The sequence below is a fragment of the Arvicola amphibius genome, chromosome 12 (assembly GCF_903992535.2).
Source record: "Arvicola amphibius chromosome 12, mArvAmp1.2, whole genome shotgun sequence".
Lineage (NCBI taxonomy): Eukaryota > Metazoa > Chordata > Mammalia > Rodentia > Cricetidae > Arvicola > Arvicola amphibius.
Window position 1 is genome coordinate 153,327,760 of NC_052058.2, and position 18,615 is coordinate 153,346,374.

General features: G+C 49.2%; 1 protein-coding gene across 5 annotated transcripts in view; it reads left to right on the forward strand.

The window, feature by feature from the left end:
* The window catches only part of Sh3gl3 (SH3 domain containing GRB2 like 3, endophilin A3), a 113,052-nt gene that overhangs the window by 77,077 nt on the left and 17,360 nt on the right, over nucleotides 1-18,615 (forward strand). For 3 of the 5 annotated variants that reach the window (XM_038313730.1, XM_038313731.2, XM_038313734.2), the window contains exons 4-8: nucleotides 1,612-1,755; nucleotides 4,712-4,845; nucleotides 7,665-7,823; nucleotides 15,611-15,714; nucleotides 16,765-16,874. In XM_038313730.1, coding sequence (XP_038169658.1) covers nucleotides 1,612-1,755; nucleotides 4,712-4,845; nucleotides 7,665-7,823; nucleotides 15,611-15,714; nucleotides 16,765-16,874 — 651 coding nt within the window. The remainder of the gene's footprint in view (nucleotides 1-1,611; nucleotides 1,756-4,711; nucleotides 4,846-7,664; nucleotides 7,824-15,610; nucleotides 15,715-16,764; nucleotides 16,875-18,615) is intronic. The other 2 variants (XM_038313732.1, XM_038313733.1) reach the window with 2 other exon arrangements.

The following is an 18,615-nucleotide window of genomic DNA, read 5'->3' on the forward strand; positions in this document are numbered from 1 at the left end:
GTGTGTGTGTGTGTGTGTGTGTGTGTGATTGAATTTGTATGGCTGGGTGATGCTTTAGGGTTTGGAGACCTGGAGGATAAGAACTTTAAGGCTGAGCTCGGCAAGGCTTGAAAGGCACACACCATGATCGTTACTCAGAGTGTAGCCTGCAACCCAGCAGGACCAGCTGCAAGATGGCTGGACAACACAGAGCCCTAGCTCACCCCAGACCAACTGAATCAAACTCTGCATTCAACAAGATGCCCGAGTTGCCTGCTCAGTGGTCAAGCTTGAGAAACCCGTGTCTGGATTACATTAAATATAAATGGCCTAGATACCACAGCTGGTACCTTGGATCCTTAGCTTGGTGTTCAGTTTGTAGTCTCCATTTCCCAAAGACTTTTTCCATTTTGCCAACCGGCCCACCACAGTCTACTGATTGCACAGTACGAATTCCTGCTGTACTTTACTTGATAGACATTCTTGGGCTTTTTAGGGGTACCCTGAAGTTTCCTGCAGCATCTTTCTTTTCTGGCATCGCCCCAGAGTTGATCAGAGTCACACTGTATTCTGCCACTCAATAGCTGCAGGAAGGGCAGATGTTTTCTGGGTGGGGGGATCTCTTACATGCCCACACCAACACAGCATTTGACCCAGATGTATTAATTACTTTCCTATTGCTGTGGTAACCGGCATGAGAAAGGCACCTGAGAAAAGAAAGTCTTCAATTGGGCTTCCAGTTTCAGAGGGTTCCAGTTTGAGGCTGGTGGAGCAAGGTCCTGGTGGAAGGAGCAGATGAGAGCTCACATCGCAGAAGCTGCAAGCAGGAAGCAAGAGCCCACACTGAAATGGCTTTGGAAACCTCCAAGCCCACCCCAGTGACATACTTCTTCCAGCAAGGCCACACCTCCTAATCCTTACCAAATAGTTCCACCAACTGGGGAAATAACCAACCATCTGAGTCCGTGGGGGCTGTTCTTGTTCAAAACACCATACGGAAAATAAGAAATATTCAGTGCCTTAAGTTAGAGACCAAAAGAAGGCGAGAAGCCACAACTGCCCACTGCCTCCCCAGGGAAAGTTGCTGAGTCGCACCTGGGAGGGGGGCAGCAATGCAGGTGACTTTACTGTGATGTCATCTGCCACCTACCTACATGTCCCAGCTCTTCTTTCTGACCTTAAGAGTCCTCCATTTGAGTCATTTCTTGGGAGCAGAATGAGGATTTGATCACTAAATCCTTCCAGTCTTCACTGACACTGTCCCCGGCATGAGTGGGGACAGTGGCTACACACAGGTGTCAGTGTTCAGCTCCAAGGTGTTGAATATGTCACGCGTTGGAGGCTACTTTACAGCAGGTGCTTGTTAAACACAGCCTCCTGTGGCTAGGAGACAGTAGAGACTGTTATGTCCATGGCTGCTGTGGCTGTGCAGTGTGCCCCGCATCCCGTACCCACCCCCTGCAAAGGCTTTGGAAAACCACATCAGAGAATAAAGGTGGATTGGTGTGTGCCTGGGGTCACTGGTGTGTTGTCTGCGAGGACCTCAGTTCCGATAGCTGTGTTTGTGGAAGGTAGTGTGACTGCCCTTGTACCTTATGACTTTAAGGCATGACAAATAACAATGTTTTTAAGCATACAGAGCTAAGCTGGGAATGCTGAACACTATGTCGAAGCTTCGAGGGCAGGTGAAGGCCACCGGCTACCCACAGACAGAAGGCTTGCTGGGGGATTGCATGCTGAAGTATGGCAAGGAGCTCGGAGAAGAATCTGCTTTTGGTGGGTGCCCCAACTCAGCTGGCACAGAAGGAGCACCTGGTGGGCTTTGGGTGGGTGCCCCCAGCTCAGCTGGCACACCTGGGTGGGCTTTTGGTGGGTGCCCCAGCTCAGTTGGCACTGTGGAAACACCTGGGTGAGCTGTTGGTTGTCCACAAAACCTGTATCTTTGCAATGTAATAGTTTTTAGATACTACCAGAATAGTGTATTCATTACAGGGGGGCTTAGAAAGCATAGGTAAGGAAAATGCTAGTATCTGTAATCCCATCTTCATCTGTTAGCCTTTGCATCTCTTGTTTATCCTCATGTATATTAAAGATTAAAACACAGTATCACACACACACACACACACACACACGTATCTCCTAGATCTCCCCCTCTCTGTTTACTTTAATGGCCCTCCTCCTCCAGCATGATATGGATAAGTCTTTTTGATCCCCCAGTGTTCCCTCACCCCTGCCCCTCTCCTCTGGTCCTCCACCATCCTTCCCTGGGGTGTGCTTTCTGGCATGCATTTTGTTGCTGTCTTCACCCTTCCCACTCGAGATCTCTGTCCCCTCTGTGGTCCCTTTACAGTTTTATGACCCCAACCCATCCCCTTCTCTCTCTTCACACACAACACACAACACACACATCTATAATAAAACAAATAAAAACCTAGGATCTGCATATTTGTCTTTTTGAATCTAATTTCCATGGATATATTTTCCAGCACCACCATTTTCCCCCACAAATTTAATAATTTCATTTTCCTTTCCAGCTTGATAGAATTCCATTGTGTGTGCACACCACATTTTCTCCATCCATCCATCTGGGGAGACTGGTTTTGTTTTGTTTCGTTTGGGGACGAGATCTCATCTTGCATTCCTTGGCTGGCCTGCAACCCCCACCAGGGTGACCCCAAACTCCGTTTCTCTCGATGCACACTTCTTTGCTTGCCTTCTCATTCCCAAGCTCTTAAAATCCTGCAGATAGGGGAGAATCTCTCTCTCTCTCTCTCTCTCTCTCTCCTCTCTCCTCTCTCTCTCTCTCTCTCTCTCTCTCTCTCGTGTGTGTACCATAGATCCTCAGGAGCTGCCGCTGTGTTTTTAGGTTTTGAGATGAGATCTCACTGGAACTGGACTTGCCAACTGTTAGCCTAGGTTGATTGGCCAGGAGTCCTGGGGACCCTTTTATCTCCACCTCCCTAGTGCCAGGGTTACAAGCATACACTGTCACCTCTGGAATGGTGATATTTACCTAGAATCCCAGAACTTGTGAGAAAGAGGCAGGCGGATTGTTAGTTCGAGGCCAGCCTGAAGTAACTGGGAGGCCTTGTCTCAGAAAACACTAAAGGCAGTTACTGAATTCCTAACAGAGGGTCGTAGTGTCCTTAGAGCCGTGTAAATGTGGCTTTTGTTTTATTCCAAGGTTTAGTGGAAACAAGGTGCCCTATTTTTCTCACCGTGAAGGTGAGACCCTGGGCGATGACAGGCCCTGTGACAACCCAATGAGTTAGCCAATGGGACTCCCGTGGAGGGAGAAGGCTGATTTCATCAGGGCACTGGAACAGGTGGATGGTTGCTGTCCCCAGGGAGAGTCTGATCTGCGGAGGCTCTTTCCTTTGGGCCTTTTGCTTTGGGCCCCACGCCAGACCCTTCTAAAGTGCAGGAACGAGGGTGTGCCGTGACAGTGAACAGTGCTGCTCTTGGTGTGGAGGGGGAGCGCAGATTGTGAACCTGAGACAGCCAATGCGCAGGACCCCGTGCGTGTGCGCATGCGCAGGTGCGCCCGTTCGCGTGTGGTGGCTGGAGGTATCTTTCACTCTATATTTTGGGGCATGGTCTCTCACTGAACTTGGAGCTTGTTGATTGCTACGGTAGCTAGCCAGCCAGCGCTAGGGACCCTGCTATCTCCACCTCCCCAGCACTGACATTACAAGTGCACCTTGCGGGCCTGGCTCTTCGTATTATTACATGGGTTCTGGGGCTCAAACCTGAGTCCTCAAGTGTGCGCAGCAGGTACTTTACCGACAGACATCTCCACAGTCCCCCAAAGAGGCGTATTTCAAATACTTCTGCCATAGTCAATACCTGGGCTCTGGTGACAATGACTGTCAGGGTCACACAACTGGACAGGAAGGAGTGAGTAAGTGAGGAAGAGACTTTCTTCCTCTGTAGGAATGACCCGGAATAAAATTCTAGACAGCTCAGTTCAGAAAACCCCTCCTCCTAGCTGCAATGACACTCAATGGGTTGGACTGGCATCCTGGCCAACATTAATCTCCAGAGATGGTTTCCACTTCTAACTGGCAAGGACCCAGCTATGAGTTTACTTTAAAAAAAAAAAAAAAATGAGTTGGGGCAGCCACTGCTCTCCCTGTTTAATGCGAGAGTGAATTGTCCATGTTCTCAACTGACTCAAAGGTCAGGCTTGAGCAGAGCCCTTCCGGCAGAGAGAACCCACTAAAGATGCTGTCCACATCCAGGAAATATTCCTTCCCAGAGCATGCTGGTCCCTCCCGTCCACAGGGCATCCCTGACACCTGAGAGCTTAGGGAGGTTTCCAGAACATTAGAACTGTCTGCAGGGAGTGATATTCTCCTGCTCCTGAAGCAGGATGAGCGAGGTCTTATTTCCATTGTAATCTATTGGTTAAACGTATTCCTATGAATGAATCCCTTCACTGTTTACAAAGAGATTTTTATCCCTGAACTCTAAGGAACCCCTAGTGCCAGTTTCCAGACCCCATTTTCCACAGAAGACCTTTATCTCCATCTAGTGGCCAAAGTGGGAAGTGCTTTGGACTATGAGAACACAGGCAAACTTTCTCCTTTTTCCTATTCTCTCTGAGTCAGGAAGCAGAGGCCTTAGAGTAAAGCCTCATTGTACCACCATCCTCAGGTCTTGGAAAAGAATTAGCATCACCGTTAACCTAGAGTATTATTCTGAAAGGAAGCTCTGTGCTCTTTCGTTCAAGGCAATGCACTGATAGAAGTTGGTGAATCCATGAAACTCATGGCTGAGGTGAAAGATTCTCTGGATATTAATGTGAAGCAAACGTTTATTGACCCCCTGCAGCTACTGCAAGACAAAGATTTAAAAGAGATTGGGGTAAGTCTTCCCCTCTGTCCTCGCCCGGCGACACTGTGACTTAAACCCGTGACGAGGCTTCTGCATGGGGGTTTAGCCAGTGTACAGTCTCACCCGAGGGCTGAGAACTGGACTTGTTAGATGGCTCCCCGGGAGAGTACTGGGATTCATCGTCTCTGGAGGGGAGATGCAAACCAGCTGTCACGTTCAGGGCTTCATCCCTTTGCAGCCATCCACACGCCAGACCGAGCATCACATTCCTGCAGCCTCTTCTCATAGAGCACAATGACTCCATTCTCCGGGGTGTGGTTTTCATTGCTGATATCACACCCTATCCGTGTGCGCTTGGCTCCATTGTACTCGCCGTCATTACCTTCCATTCTTTCTCAAGGAAATCATTATCTAGGAACTGAAAGTTTCATCTGGAAACCGGCAAGAAGTGGTTGTCCAGAGTGTCCCTGGGAACTTACAGGTCATGTTCAGGCTGGCTGCTTTTGCAGAAGTGCAATGACTCCAAGCAATCTCGGAGGCCAGGCTTCTGCTCTGAAGGTCCAGGCGCCCTCTTGTGGCATTGTAGAGAATAACTGCCTGTCTTCCAGCTTGATCGACACGCCTCCCTTCAACAGCAATATCATTTGAACCTTGGGTCTGTCTTCCTCTCCTTAGGCCCAGAGACTCTTAACAGGGTAGCCACAGAGATCATGAATTCAAGGAGAGCTTGGACTATTTAGTGAGAAACAGATGGAACGTGTGCCCTTTGGGAGCACATGAATAGGACAGCCAGCAGTTGCTAATGGCGGGAGGCAAGAGCAGGGAGACCCTGAGGAGGGGCACATCCTCAGCATAGCTGGGGAGGGAAGGCCTCCAAGGAGCTGTCCAGGCAGAATGGGCTGGGTAAATAGGCAGCACATCTTGCTGAAGGGCCAGGGCTCTGATGGCCAGGAGTCCAGAGCACAGGGCAAAAACCAGGGGACCATGGATGGTGGGGAGGCAGGAGTCCTGGGGAGCCTCAGATGTCTTTATCTGCATTTAGAGTTATTCTAAGAGCAAAAAACATGTGGCAAGGATCCAGGAAGACTGAATGAGACATAAAAACTGGTTTTATTGGTACCCCCTCCTTATTTGGACACCCCTGGGTCAGCTCACTTGCATTACCCCTTCCATCCCAAGGAAGGTGTGTCCCCATTTCTGTGACAACCCAGTCCCCACTGGGCCCAGGTCTGTCCATCCCACCCCGTCAAGACCTATCGTCCCGCCTTGCTGTGTCTTCCTTCTTCCTGTTTCTGGTGGCACTTAAACATGTCACTACAGCATGCTAGACTCTGGCCCGTCTCTAACTCTTAGCTAGAGGAATCTTCCTAAGATCCAAGCTCTCGGGAGCTGACCCTGGCCTTGTGTGAAGATCCAGCCCCTTCCCCTTCATCTGCCCCTGGGCCTCTGTGGCCTTATTGCTCCCCCTCCCCTCTCTGACCTCTGCCCATCCTCCAAGAGCCACCTCCTATCCCCGGGTGACAGTTTATTTTGTTCTTACTATTGCTGTCTTTCTCACCCAAGCTTCTCTGATCTCAGCTTTGATGCCGTCTCCCCTGGGAAGCTCTCTGTTCCCCCTCAAGACTCTAAGGCACTCCTGGGCCTCTGGGCCACGAGCGAGGTTGTCCGTCTCTTTCCCTCACTGGGCAGTCAGTACCATGCGGAGAGGATCTATGCTTTGCTCTGCATTGGCACCATGAGAAATGGCATCCAGGTTGTGAGAATGGCAAACGTCTTTCCCAAACACAGACTCTTGCCCAGAGATCCCGCCTCCACGGAATGGTATTAAATGTCGTATGGAGATGTCCACTGGCTGCCGCTGTTCTTCCATGTGGCTGGGTCAGCAGGGGTACAGCTGAGTCGTGAGAAACGGTGCAAAGCACACTTACTCTTAGCTGTTGTTGATGGCAGCAGAAGAAATTGTGTCTCCTCCATTTCTGAGGTGGTCTGGGACTATCACCTCTCAGCATTCGCTGACATTGTTTTATGCGTCATATTCTATAATCGTTTGGGAACTTTAGGAGGCTTCATGGACATCCTCGTGGACACCAGACACACGTGTTTTTATAGTCAGCCTCTTAGCAAGGAATGAATGGAAATGCCTTTACTTTTTGTATAGTTAGTGTGGTCGGAAGCTGTCTGTGCATGAACAGAACTAGGTGAGGAGGCCCTGTGGAGGCTGTTGGAAATGGTTAGCCAAGTGAGGGTACTGTATCCTTCCTTAGGTTCCACACAAACTCACATTCTGTCACCCACCCATCCGTCCACCCAGCACGTGTCTGTTACGTAAATGTTTCCTGAGTGCTTGGCAGCATGGGAAACCTTCAGCAGTAGCCACGGTGGGCAGAGCAAGCAGAAGGGTGTGATGGTTTCTTACCTAGAGAAGGGACAGGGCAGAGGTGTAGGAAGTCCCACCCCTAGCTGAGGGCTGTCAATCAATGGCTTCCAAGGGAGGAAGAGTCTGATTTATTCAGGGATGCTCCAGCAGATGGCTCCATGCTTTCCCCCCACAACCCCCCCCCCCCCCCCACACACACACAAATGCCCAGCCCTGAATGGTCTCCGTGGATTTGGGAAGAAAGCATGTGAAGTTGGGGAGGAAAAGTGTTGGGGGGACGATGTTAAAGGGGAGAGAAGGGGGTCTGGCTTTGAGGAACCTGTACACATGGGTGAAAATCTCAAACAGCGAAAGGTTGAGTTTAGGCTGAGAAGTACTGAGTATTTATTTCTGTAGAGATCAGGAATATGACGTGCGCACATGGCCGCCTGCCACGGTGTGAGTGTCCACAGGGTTTTCTTTCTCTTCCCAGCACCACCTGAGGAAACTGGAAGGCCGCCGCCTGGATTATGATTATAAAAAGAGGCGAGTAGGTAAGATACCTGAGGAAGAAATCAGACAAGCGATAGAAAAGTTTGAAGAGTCAAAGGAGCTGGCCGAGAGAAGCATGTTTAATTTTTTAGAGAATGATGTAAGTATTTAAAGCAGACAGAAGCCGTTAATGTGCGTGAGTAAACCATCGCTGTGTGAGCATGACTGGCGTGTGGAGAGACTCTAAGACTGTAATTGTGGAGACGCTCTAGAATGTTCTGTAGCTGTCACCTCCTGCCGTAGAGATAGTCAACAACCCCTGACTGAAGCCCTCGGGGAGAGTTGCTTATCTCTGGGGGTAGCCTTGTCCCAGGAGATGCCCAGGAGACCAGCCTTTGTGTGTAAGCCTTTGCGTGGAGCTGAGGTTGACAGATGCGCTCTGGGACAGATGTTTGGGGGTGAAAATCTGTCTCACCCTCCAGCCCTCTGAGGCTTTTACCCGTCAGAGTTAACACCAGGATAGAGAAGCCTGGCCAACATGTTGGCTGGCTCACGCTGGTGCTTGTGAACTTGGAGGCTGTGAGGGTCTAGGGCCACACCCTCGAGAAGCAACAGCACTGTGGTGGACGGTTTCTTGTCACCAGTAAAGTAGGACCTAGGTTTTACCCCAGGGCTTCAGAGGGGTCCTGGAGTGGGCCGAGTTCAGACGTGACTGCAGCGTACCCCTAAGGAGCTGACTCCCAGGTGAGAAGGCACCACCCCTGTAAGTGGGGCTCCCCTTCCCCACTCCTCCTAGGATCCACAATTTGGCTGGCACTGGAGGTGCCCTATATTCTCTGTCCAATCCTTTGTCGTCGGCCGCTGACCACTGACCACTGACCACTGAGGTTAGAAGAAACTCAGGCAGCGAGGCAGCGAAGGGTCGTCCAGGCTGCCTGAGCACCAGGCTCCTGGTTCTTCCTTCACTGTTCCATCCTGGCCCCTGTGGTCATGGTGATGAGGACTTCAGTGGTGATGGTGAGGGCAATCGCCAGGGCCGCTGTTTTCCCAGCATGCTGTGATGGGGCTCAGATGTGTTGCTGATGGCGCCCGAGGACACATGCCTCCATCCTTTCCCGCTGCCAGGTTTCTAGCTAAGGATGATCTCTGGCCGTGGTGTCACCCAGCAGACAGTCTTCCTTCTCTTCTCCAGTGACAGCATTCAGACCTGGAAGGGGTCTCCTTGTCTTTGTCATGTCCATGTGTCCTGGCGGTTGCTCTCTTGCTGACCAGATCAAGTATAAAAAACCTCCAGTTGACCCCTGCTGTCTCCCATGCTAATGCCAGCGCTGCCCATTAATTGCTGTGGGGCAAAGTGTGGGCAGGGAGATGTGCTAATAATGCATCCTGAGGTTGGGTGGGTTTTGTTTGTTTGTTTTTTAACTCTTACCTTGGCTTTTGCCCATTTCCCCATGAAGTCAAGACCATGGTTGTACAGTCCACAGATTTCTGATACTTCTTGGTCACCAACTTCACGTCCCCTTTGTCACCACAGCCATGCCTGCTTCCTTTCATGACGGGGAAACTGTGCTTCAGGGTTGGTGGTAGCTGAATTTTCTTCCAGTAAATCATCGTGGCACCAATAAACACTACTGGATCCCTCTGATGCTTGTCAAACATAGTATGTCTGCAATCCCTGGCTCTGCCTGATGGATTCGATGGTGCTTAGACCCTGAATTGGCCAGAATTTTATTTACTGTCCTTATTACTTGAGAGAACAACTTAAAAGGAGGGATAGTGAACTTTGCCTCAGGGGTTAGAGGCTTCGGCCATGGTCAGCTGGCTTCATTATTGTTATGGTTACATGGAACATCATGGTAGGACAGAGATGCTACCCTTGTAGTGATAAGAGATTCAGGGTGGGAATGTAGAGAGGGAGGGAGGGAGGGAGGGAGGGAGGGAGGATGGTGGGGGCAGAGACGGAGCCAGCCCCAGGACAGGATACAGAATGAGGTATAGCATTACCCTCTCTCTTATCTTATTTCCTCCTAACTCTAGGCTTAATCTCTTCAAGTTCCATAAGTTAACAAAAATAGTGCCACCATCTCTGGATCAAAATGTCAGTGCATGATCCTGAAAGGGCATTTCATATTTAAACTATGATACAGTTGGCAGTGCCCCTGTCAGACATTGGGGGACTGTTAGACTATGACTTTAGGAAGAGCATGGTAACAGACAGCTGAAGATCCACACCTTCCTCCAAACACAAGCAGGAGATGTTTGTGCCATCAGCTACAGGGTACACTGGTTTGGGTCTAAGGGAGAAGTTGATAAGGAAGTCAGGTATTTGATGTAATTATAGTCCTTCTTATCAACCTTGTTGGAGGATATAGCCCAGGGCCAAAGTCTCAAAATTTCAATTTCTACTCTCTGCAACCTTAGCTGATGGATGCCAGCCTGGCTCCTTCACCCGAACATCATGTACAGTGCTGACGCTGAGTGAGGAACCCTCACCAGGCTTCTGACCGTGAGAACCAGTTATGGGGCAGAGTAAGGCGTACGTCCAAGGGCAGGCTCCAGTCTCATCCCTAGGAGAGAATGGAACCAGCACTTGTTAGCAGCCGCTCTAAAGAATAAACAGTAAGGAACGCAAGAGGATGTGTGTGAGATGGCGCTCCATCCTTGGTTATCTCCTGCAGATGCTTCCACGGCACCAGGAATTCCAGGGCTTAAACCTCACCCTCCAGGGAGCTGGACCCACTGTCCTTAACCCTCATCTCCCTTGGTCCTGGGTAGGATATAGTAAGAGCCCTAGAAGACAATTATGTGTGTGGATGTTCACCATGTGAGAGAGGTGAAAAGAGACCCCCAGTCCCAGAGTTACAAAGGGTTGTGAGCATTGTGTATGTGCCGGGAACCGAACCCTGGTCCTCTGAAAGAGCAGTCATTGCTCTTTAAGTGTTGAGCCGTATACAATTTCACAGCCTGCTTTCTTGAAGAAAACAATCCAGAACCCAGGGTGGTTCATGTATCCTGGTAGCTTAGGGGTGCTTCCCCATCTTACAAATTAGGGTGCTCATCTACCTTTGGTGTGGAACCGAGGAAAAGATGGTGTGGAACTTGAGTTGTTCACCCCACCATCCCTACACAAACGTCACATGGCTTACTCATCTATTCCAGACAGATTTGGGGATGGAAAAGTAGGGGAGCATGTCCTTTAACCCCACATCCCAGCCTTTGCTGATCTTGTTGGGGAGAACTGGATTCAAGGCCTGGAGGACCTCGCTTCTTAGCTGAGGCCAGGCAACTCCATTACTCCTCCGGCAGCCATTTAAACAATGGAATGATTTGGCTCCCTTGATTCCCAGGGATCTTTAAAGCCAGGCACATGACTGCCACCTTCTGTGCCAGATTGTGACTGGCACCCAGAATGGACCTCCCTTTGAAGGGCCATGTGCCCACTGCAGTTCATGCTCGGTGGGGCTGCAGTGGGCAGAAGGATGGTTCTGAGGGTTCACTGCTATTTCTTGGAGATGCCACCCCACCCACAGGTTGAACTCTTCCCTGAGAAGTTTCTTCCTTACAACTTGGCATGATTAAATGTCAGCCTTTGACCTTAAAAGAAACCAGACACATTACATTTAAAAATATCGATTCCAGCGCAGAGAGGCCAAGCTCTTGCAGCATTCGGTAGCTGACATCACCTCCAGCCAGAGGCCTCCCTTCATCCACAGAACTAATGGAGCTACTGGATTCCAGATTACTTGGTTTTTTTCTCAATAGTCCACAGAAGTAGTATTTTCCTTAGGTCTCTATATGTCTGTTTTTGTGTATAACTCTCTCTCTCTCTCTCTCTCTCTTTCTCTCTCTCTCTCTCTCTCTCTCTCTCTCTCTCTCTCTGTGTGTGTGTGTGTGTCTGTCTCTGCGTGTGTGTATCTGTTTCTGTGCGTGTGTGTGTGTCTCAGTGTGTGTGACTCTGTGTGATACATATGTGTATGTGTGTGTGTGTACATGTGCACAGGTGGAGGCCACAGGTTGACTTTGGGTGTCTTCCCCAGTTACTCCCCACCTTATTCTCGAAACTTGGTCTCCCCTCAACCAGGAGCTTACTGATTTGACTAGTCTGGCTTCCCGCCAGCCCTGGGGATCCCCTCTCCCCCGTCTCCGCCTCTCCAGCCCTGGGAAGGCAGGTGCACAGCACTGCAGCCAGGTCTTTATTTTTATTTTACTTTATTATTATTTTTAATGTGGACTCTGTGGATCTGAGCTCAGGTTCACTGGGAAAGGCATCTCTGTTTATGACCAGACATTCCCTTCCGCTCCCCTGAGGATTCCTGAAAAAGGGCCATCTTAAGCCCGACAGTGAGAAGTCACTTGAGTTATCTCGTCTGAAGCAGAAGATGGCTGCCATGGCGAGCATAGACTTCAGCTGTGAAAGAGGCTGGCTTGCCAGCTTCCAAAGATTTGTGTTTCTTTATCCATGTATGCCAATACACTGTGGCTCCAAGACATCTGGGTTTCTTCTCAGCCACCCATTTCTGTGGTCCTCTTGCAGACAGTTGAGCTAGAAGACCTTTTGCAAGCTATAGTCTTTGACCCCTCTTCCTTTGGGTAGACCCAGGTCCATTGTAGTTGGCTCAAATGGCCTGACTCATGCTTAGATCCCACATGAGTGTTCCTGGGGTTTCCACAGCTCATGGTGATGCTAATCCCCAGGCATCTATGGCTTTGCCTCCATCCCCCTGGCCACGATGCTCCAAGTAGTCTCACAGTCTAGTACTTACGCATTGGCTTGCAGCCAGATAGAGGCTATAGGACTAGATGTGTTCATAGGAGGCATGGGTTCTTATGCAGCGTTCACTGCTGGCATGGGATGGGGTGAGTTTGTACTGTCTGTTGCTTCCCCCAGACCAAGGATACGTAGCATAGAGCTGAGGGGACAGTTTGCGTCCTTGAGTCTCAAGGCCACAGCTTCCATCCCCAGGAAATGGAGTCCCTAGCGATGCTGCTCACCCCCTTAGATTTCTCTTGTTTGGAGAAGAGGAGAAAGCAGTGCTGTTCATTGTCTATGCTCCTGTATCAAGCGTTCGTAAGCACCACGGCTTAAAGAATATCAGTCCGTTGTCTTCCAGTTGGCGATGCAGGGAAGGGATGGGGCAGGGGGCTTGGCAGGAGCCTGCTTTGTCCCCTTTCCAGCCTCCTTAGCTCCATGCTCCTAGCTTGGCTTCCTCCATCTGCAAACCCAGCAGCAGACTGTCTGCAAGCCTCCCACTCTGGTGGTCTTGTCTTCTACTCTGGTTTTGTGCCTCCCTCTTAAAAATTTGTCTCTCACACACACGTGTGTTTGTGAGTGTGTGTGTGTGTGTGTGTGTGTTTGTGTGTGTAAGTCTAGTGTAGTTCAGACTGGCCTCAAACTTGCTCTGCCATAAGGATGACCTTGAACTCCTTGCCCTTCCATGTCCACATTTAAGCGCTGGAATTACTGTCACTACCTCCGGATTAGGTAACCCTGGGATTTGAACCCTGGGGCTCAATGCATGCAAGGCCAGCATTCTACTGGATGAGCTGTATCCTCAGCCCCAAAGCAGTTTATAGTTACATCAGGCCACCCTGGAAGCCCGGGATACCACCTCACTTCAAGATTCCTAATGTAAACTGTCTGCCATGGTCCCCTGCTGCACAACCCAGCCTAACACAGTTTCACCCTCCAGTGACATCTACAGGCAGCTCTTCAGATTCCTTGATGTGGCCAATGGAGGAGGTCTTTCACCTGGGCAGCCTTTGGCTTTTGCAGGGCCGGAGTCTGTTGCTTTAGCATGGCTCTGTCTTTCTGGGCATTTCGTTTGAGTTGTAACATTGGAAGCAGAGACTATCTCTGTCGGTTCCCAGCACAGAGCTCACATCCTGGAGTCAGGGTGTGTGTGGCGAGGGGGATGCGGGAAGCTTCTGGTTCCTGACAGTGATAGATAAATCCAGTTTGGGTCTGACTTGCCTTTGCGCTAAGCAAGAGGAGCTGAGTTTAGCTTTCCATGGGGATCCACTGTTTGCAGGCACCATAGGTAGTGCTGCGCTGTCTCCCAAGCATTTGGGGGCCCTGGGATCTATTGCCTCCCCAAGTCAGCTATCACGAAGCATTCCAGATGTAGCTCCAGCTGTCCAGAGAGAAACAGTGGGTGATTCGCACTCCCAAGTGCGTGAGGGTTATTCCTTTGGTTGCCTCTCGCTGTCCTTTAAGTCTGCAAGTGGCAGGCTTAGTTCAAAGTGGGTTCAAAGCAGACTGCTGTGACTAAAGACAGGTCACACAGTCTTCCCTGAGCATGCAGCTCCGGCGTCACAAGGAGGCAGCGCTGTTTCCTTAGCAGAGTCTACTGCGGTCACGTCAGGCTGTGGCGTGGGCCTTATTCAAACGTATTCTTAAAAGCCAAGGAGATGAAATTTAAGAGATCCTTAGGATTTTGCAGGGGCCAGGCTGTCTTTGTTTTGTTTATTGTGTTTTTGGAAATGGAAGGCGGGTGTCGCCTTTCTCGCCACAGAGCATGGTAAAGTATATGCAATGTCAAGGCCGGTCTTAGTCATGTGCCCATGGCATTCTTGGCATGAGTGGGATCCATGAAGGTTGTAAACGCACAGTAAACCCAGCTTCAGAATAAGTGGGCGCCCATAGTAAAGGGCGGGCAGGTGAAAGAGCTCTCAGCGGCACGTGAAAGCAACAAGGGTCTGTGGAAGCCAGGAGCCCTCGGTGGCTGTACCGGGAGAGAAGAGATGGCAGGATGAGGATGCAGCCCGATTGTGCTTTTTTGGCCAATCCTGGGACGCATGGTTTTGATTTGTATCTCCGTCCAGATCTGGAGCTGCAGGATTTGGGCTTGGAGTGTGGTGGGGAGTCACCTCAGTCCTCTGTGCCTTGCTATAGAAGGTTCTAGAACTAAAAAATCCTTACTCACTGTAGTGGTTTTTCGACCCCACTGATAAACAGGAAAGCTCTTTGGGGCTTGTTAGTTTGTGGGCAAGAGGAATGATGGAGTCTCCACAGCTCATCCCTTTCTGCTGTATGTTTCAGGGAAGATGCTTTGCTGGGTGGTGACAGAGACACAGGGGACAAACAGTCCCTGCCCTGGCGCAGGTGTGGCTGACCTGCCACCCCTGCTGTCTCTGATCGTGACTTCATTGGCTTTGCTTCTTGGTCTGGCTTAACTAGAAAGCACACAGAGAGACATTTCTCTAAGAAAACGCACTTTTCAAGCATTGGCTTCATTTACAGTTGGGTGAGCTCTCTCTCACTGTGGTAGTGTGAAAGAAAATGGCTCTCAAAGGAAGGGACAGTGTTGGGAGGTGTGACTTTGCTGGGGTAGGTGTGGCCTTGTTGAAGGAAACGTGCCACGGTAGAGGTGGACTTTGAGTTTTCACACATGCTCAAGCCATACCCAGTGTCTCAGATAGACCACTTCCTGTTGCCTGTGAGTCAAGATGTAAGGACTCTCAGCTCCTCCTCTAGCACCATTCTGCCTGCTGCCTTGCTTCCTGCCATGATGATAAGGGGCTAAGCCTCCGAGCTGTAAGTGAACCACCACGATTAAATACTCTCCTCTATAGGAGTTGCTGTGGCCGTGGTGACTTCTCACAGCATAGAGACCCTAGCTAAGATGCTACCATCTTCAATCCATGAATTCTAGAGCATTGAAACAATATGTAAGATATCATCCTATAACTGTAAAAGAGTGTCTGATGGATTTACAGCAGATTCATAACCACAAATCAATTTGACAGTGTTCTTCCTGCCCCTCCAGCCCTATATGTGACCCTTGTCATGTGTGTAGGGCTCCAAGAGGGATGAGCTGGACTGGACCAGAGCTCAGGCAGTTTCCAAGCTGCCCGTCAGAGCTGGGCTGCTGTCACCAGGCTTCCGGTTTGCTCTGGGCATCCTGAGGGCTCTGGCCAAAATGGAGTAACTTTGCCCTTCCGCCACAGGTGGAGCAAGTCAGCCAGCTGGCCGTGTTTGTGGAGGCGGCGTTAGACTATCACAGGCAGTCCACAGAGATCCTCCAGGAGCTGCAGAACAAGCTAGAGCTGCGGTAAGCACCTTCGCCTCGCTTAGGCAGGGGCTGCAGAGTGAAGCCAGCACCTGTCCTCCAGTCCCTCCTGCCCTTCTGTTTGGAATTCTCTCTAGCTGACCTTCAGGGTGGGCATGAGACAAGGCTAAGAAAGTAAATATGTGGCTTGGGATAAGAGGACAGAACTGGCTGAAGGGCTGGAATTGCTTTTCTCCTTTCTCTTTTTACTAACATCCCTGCCCCCTTTCTTGTGACCCATGTATAGAGCACAGTGGCCTGAGAGGTAGCTCCCGTGGCTTCTTTGCTGACTTGCCAAAGGGTTCACTCTCTGTCTACCTGTTGAGGAGTGGAGTACAGGCTCCATCCCCAACGTCTAGGGCTATGGAAAGAGCCAGGTGACACTCAGAGCCCTGTAAAGCCCATGAAAAATGTGATCGGGCTGTGATACCCGGCTGATTCTGGACACCGAATGAGTCAATGGTAGCTTCTGAATGATAAAAAAAATTCTGTTCCCTGCCTTGGGACTTTCATAGTCAATGCACCCCCTACTTTCTGCAAATCAGTAATATTATTTAGAGTTTGCACAGCAACCCCATTGATCAAATTGTTGGGCTAACCTACCCTATGTTTTGACTAGGCTTTATAACAGAACATGGTTTTACATGGGATTATAGTAATGAATAAATTCAGCGAGATTTTTGCTTCAATTGGTGCTGTTGTTACAGAGGGGAGCCTTCCTGATGCATCCACTTCTGTAGACAGATGGCCTTCTTTGAGGTGTCAAGAGAGGAAAGAAGGCAGCTAGCCTAGGGTAGTGTCGGCTTGCTAAGCCAGGGACATTATAAGGACATTCTTCCAGATGAATGTCAACTAGAGACTAGAGTACAGACTGAAAGAACTGCACATGGTTGTGTCCCTGACACTCCGGGCTCTCAGAGGTCGGGGTACACAATCCTTGCTCTCACAATCCCACTGGGTCTGGTCCTCCTCAAGAAAAGCTAAGGCCTGTGGACTAGGGAGTCTCTGCTGTCTGGGACACAGGTCTGACTTGGCCTCCCATGTGTGTTGCAGTATAACGTATGCCTCCAAACTCCCCAGGCGAGATTACGTGCCAAAGCCTGTGAGCACGAGCCCCGGTGACATCAATGGAGTCTCCACCAGCACTTCCTCAAAGTTATCAGGTAAGTCAGCCGTCCGAAGCGTGCAGCGGGGTCTCCAGTTAGGCGTGTTCAGTCTTGTATGTTGCCGAGGCCCTTGGTGGGAATGCGCTGAGAAACGGGTAGACTTTTCTTTGGCTGACTGACGAGTCCCTCCTTCCCCAATTCCAATGGTCAGGTGTTCAAATTTTGAAGCCCAGCACCAGGAAGAATTATTGCTGTTCTTTTGTGTACTAATGCCTTCTAGTGTGACCATTAGACAGCCCGTTGACCAAAGGCCTGTAGCTGCTATGGTATCTTCTACGTTTAAAGGTCAACACCTTCAAAATAGCTTCTCAATTGTTAGGAAGGTTTGATTAGCATTCTCTGAGCACCTGAGATGTGCTAGACACCACCTCAAGTACTGTACTGTTAGATTTTAAGTAGGATCTGGAGTAAAAATAACCAGGAAAAAACTCAAATGATGTATATTTTCCTATAGTCTCTCTATGATTTCCATCTGCATCAGGTCTCTTTCCCTAGACTTAGCCTCTCCCAAGGACTGAGTATGGCTATTGTCTACCTGTGGCTGGCACATTTTACATATAACAGAGTCGTAATGTTTTGTTTTGTAAACACAGAACAAAAGCAACTGCATTGTTTTACAATTTTGTTTCCAAAATGCATTGCTTTCTTGTAGTTATTCCCATCTTGTTCATAGGCCTCTCCCACTGTGTTTAGCAACTTCATGCTTTGGCGTGGCCCCCATTAACTATGACAGTGACCACCCTAACTCCGTTATCTGCCTCCATATAAAACTGAGCAAGACTTTCTAGAAATGAAACTGCCCAGTCGGTGAGGCAGTAAGGGTTGGCGGCAGGGATGTACTAGTGTTTAAACCTGGTGGTCGTTGCTAAGCAACATGCCAAAATGGCCGTGCCGTGTCAGCATGTGCCAGACCTCAATTTCTGTCAAGCATTTCTAAATAAAGCATGGTGTTCTGTCTCCCTTATAACCTTTCTGGAATCACTAGATTAGATTTTTTTTTCTGTTTGAATTGATCAGTATTTAAGTTATCATTTGTTTTATTTCAGAAGATTTGTCTTGCTTTCGTGATTTGTGGAACTCTTACATATGGGTTATTAATAACTTTTCCCCCCAGAGTGCCACTTAGGCTCAAACTTTGGGAGATGCTTTTGTTTTTGTTTTATTTACCTTGTTTAGTTTTGTTTAGAGGACATAGACACTCTTATTTGGGTGTAGTCAACTTTATCAATATTTTTGTTTATGATTTGTACATTTTGTGGTCTTCCTGTCCCCCGGATTATTATGCTGTGGTTTTCTGCTACTTTTTTTTTTTTTTTTTAAAAAAAACTGTTTCCTAATATTTAAGTTAGGTCTTTGTCATCCGGGGTTTATTTTTGCAAATTCAGTGAAACTGTCACGCCCCCAGAGTGGCTGAACCATCTTATGCCCCCACCAGCAATGTGTGCGGCGCTGTCTCTCCTCGTCTGGGCCAGCATCTGCTATTTTGTCTCAGCCACATTGATGAATGGAGTCATGCATCTGTCTGCTGACATGTTTGCTGTGGGATAGCACTTTAACTCTGTAAAGATGTGTTACACTTGTTTGTTTTAGATGATTACTTTAACTATATGAAGGTGTGTTACATTTGTTTATGCTGCATTTGTTAAATGATATAAAGATGTATTGCTGTTTTACCTTGCTTGCCTAAAGCCTGATTTGTCTAATAAAAATCTGAATGGCTAAGAGCAAGGCAGAGAGA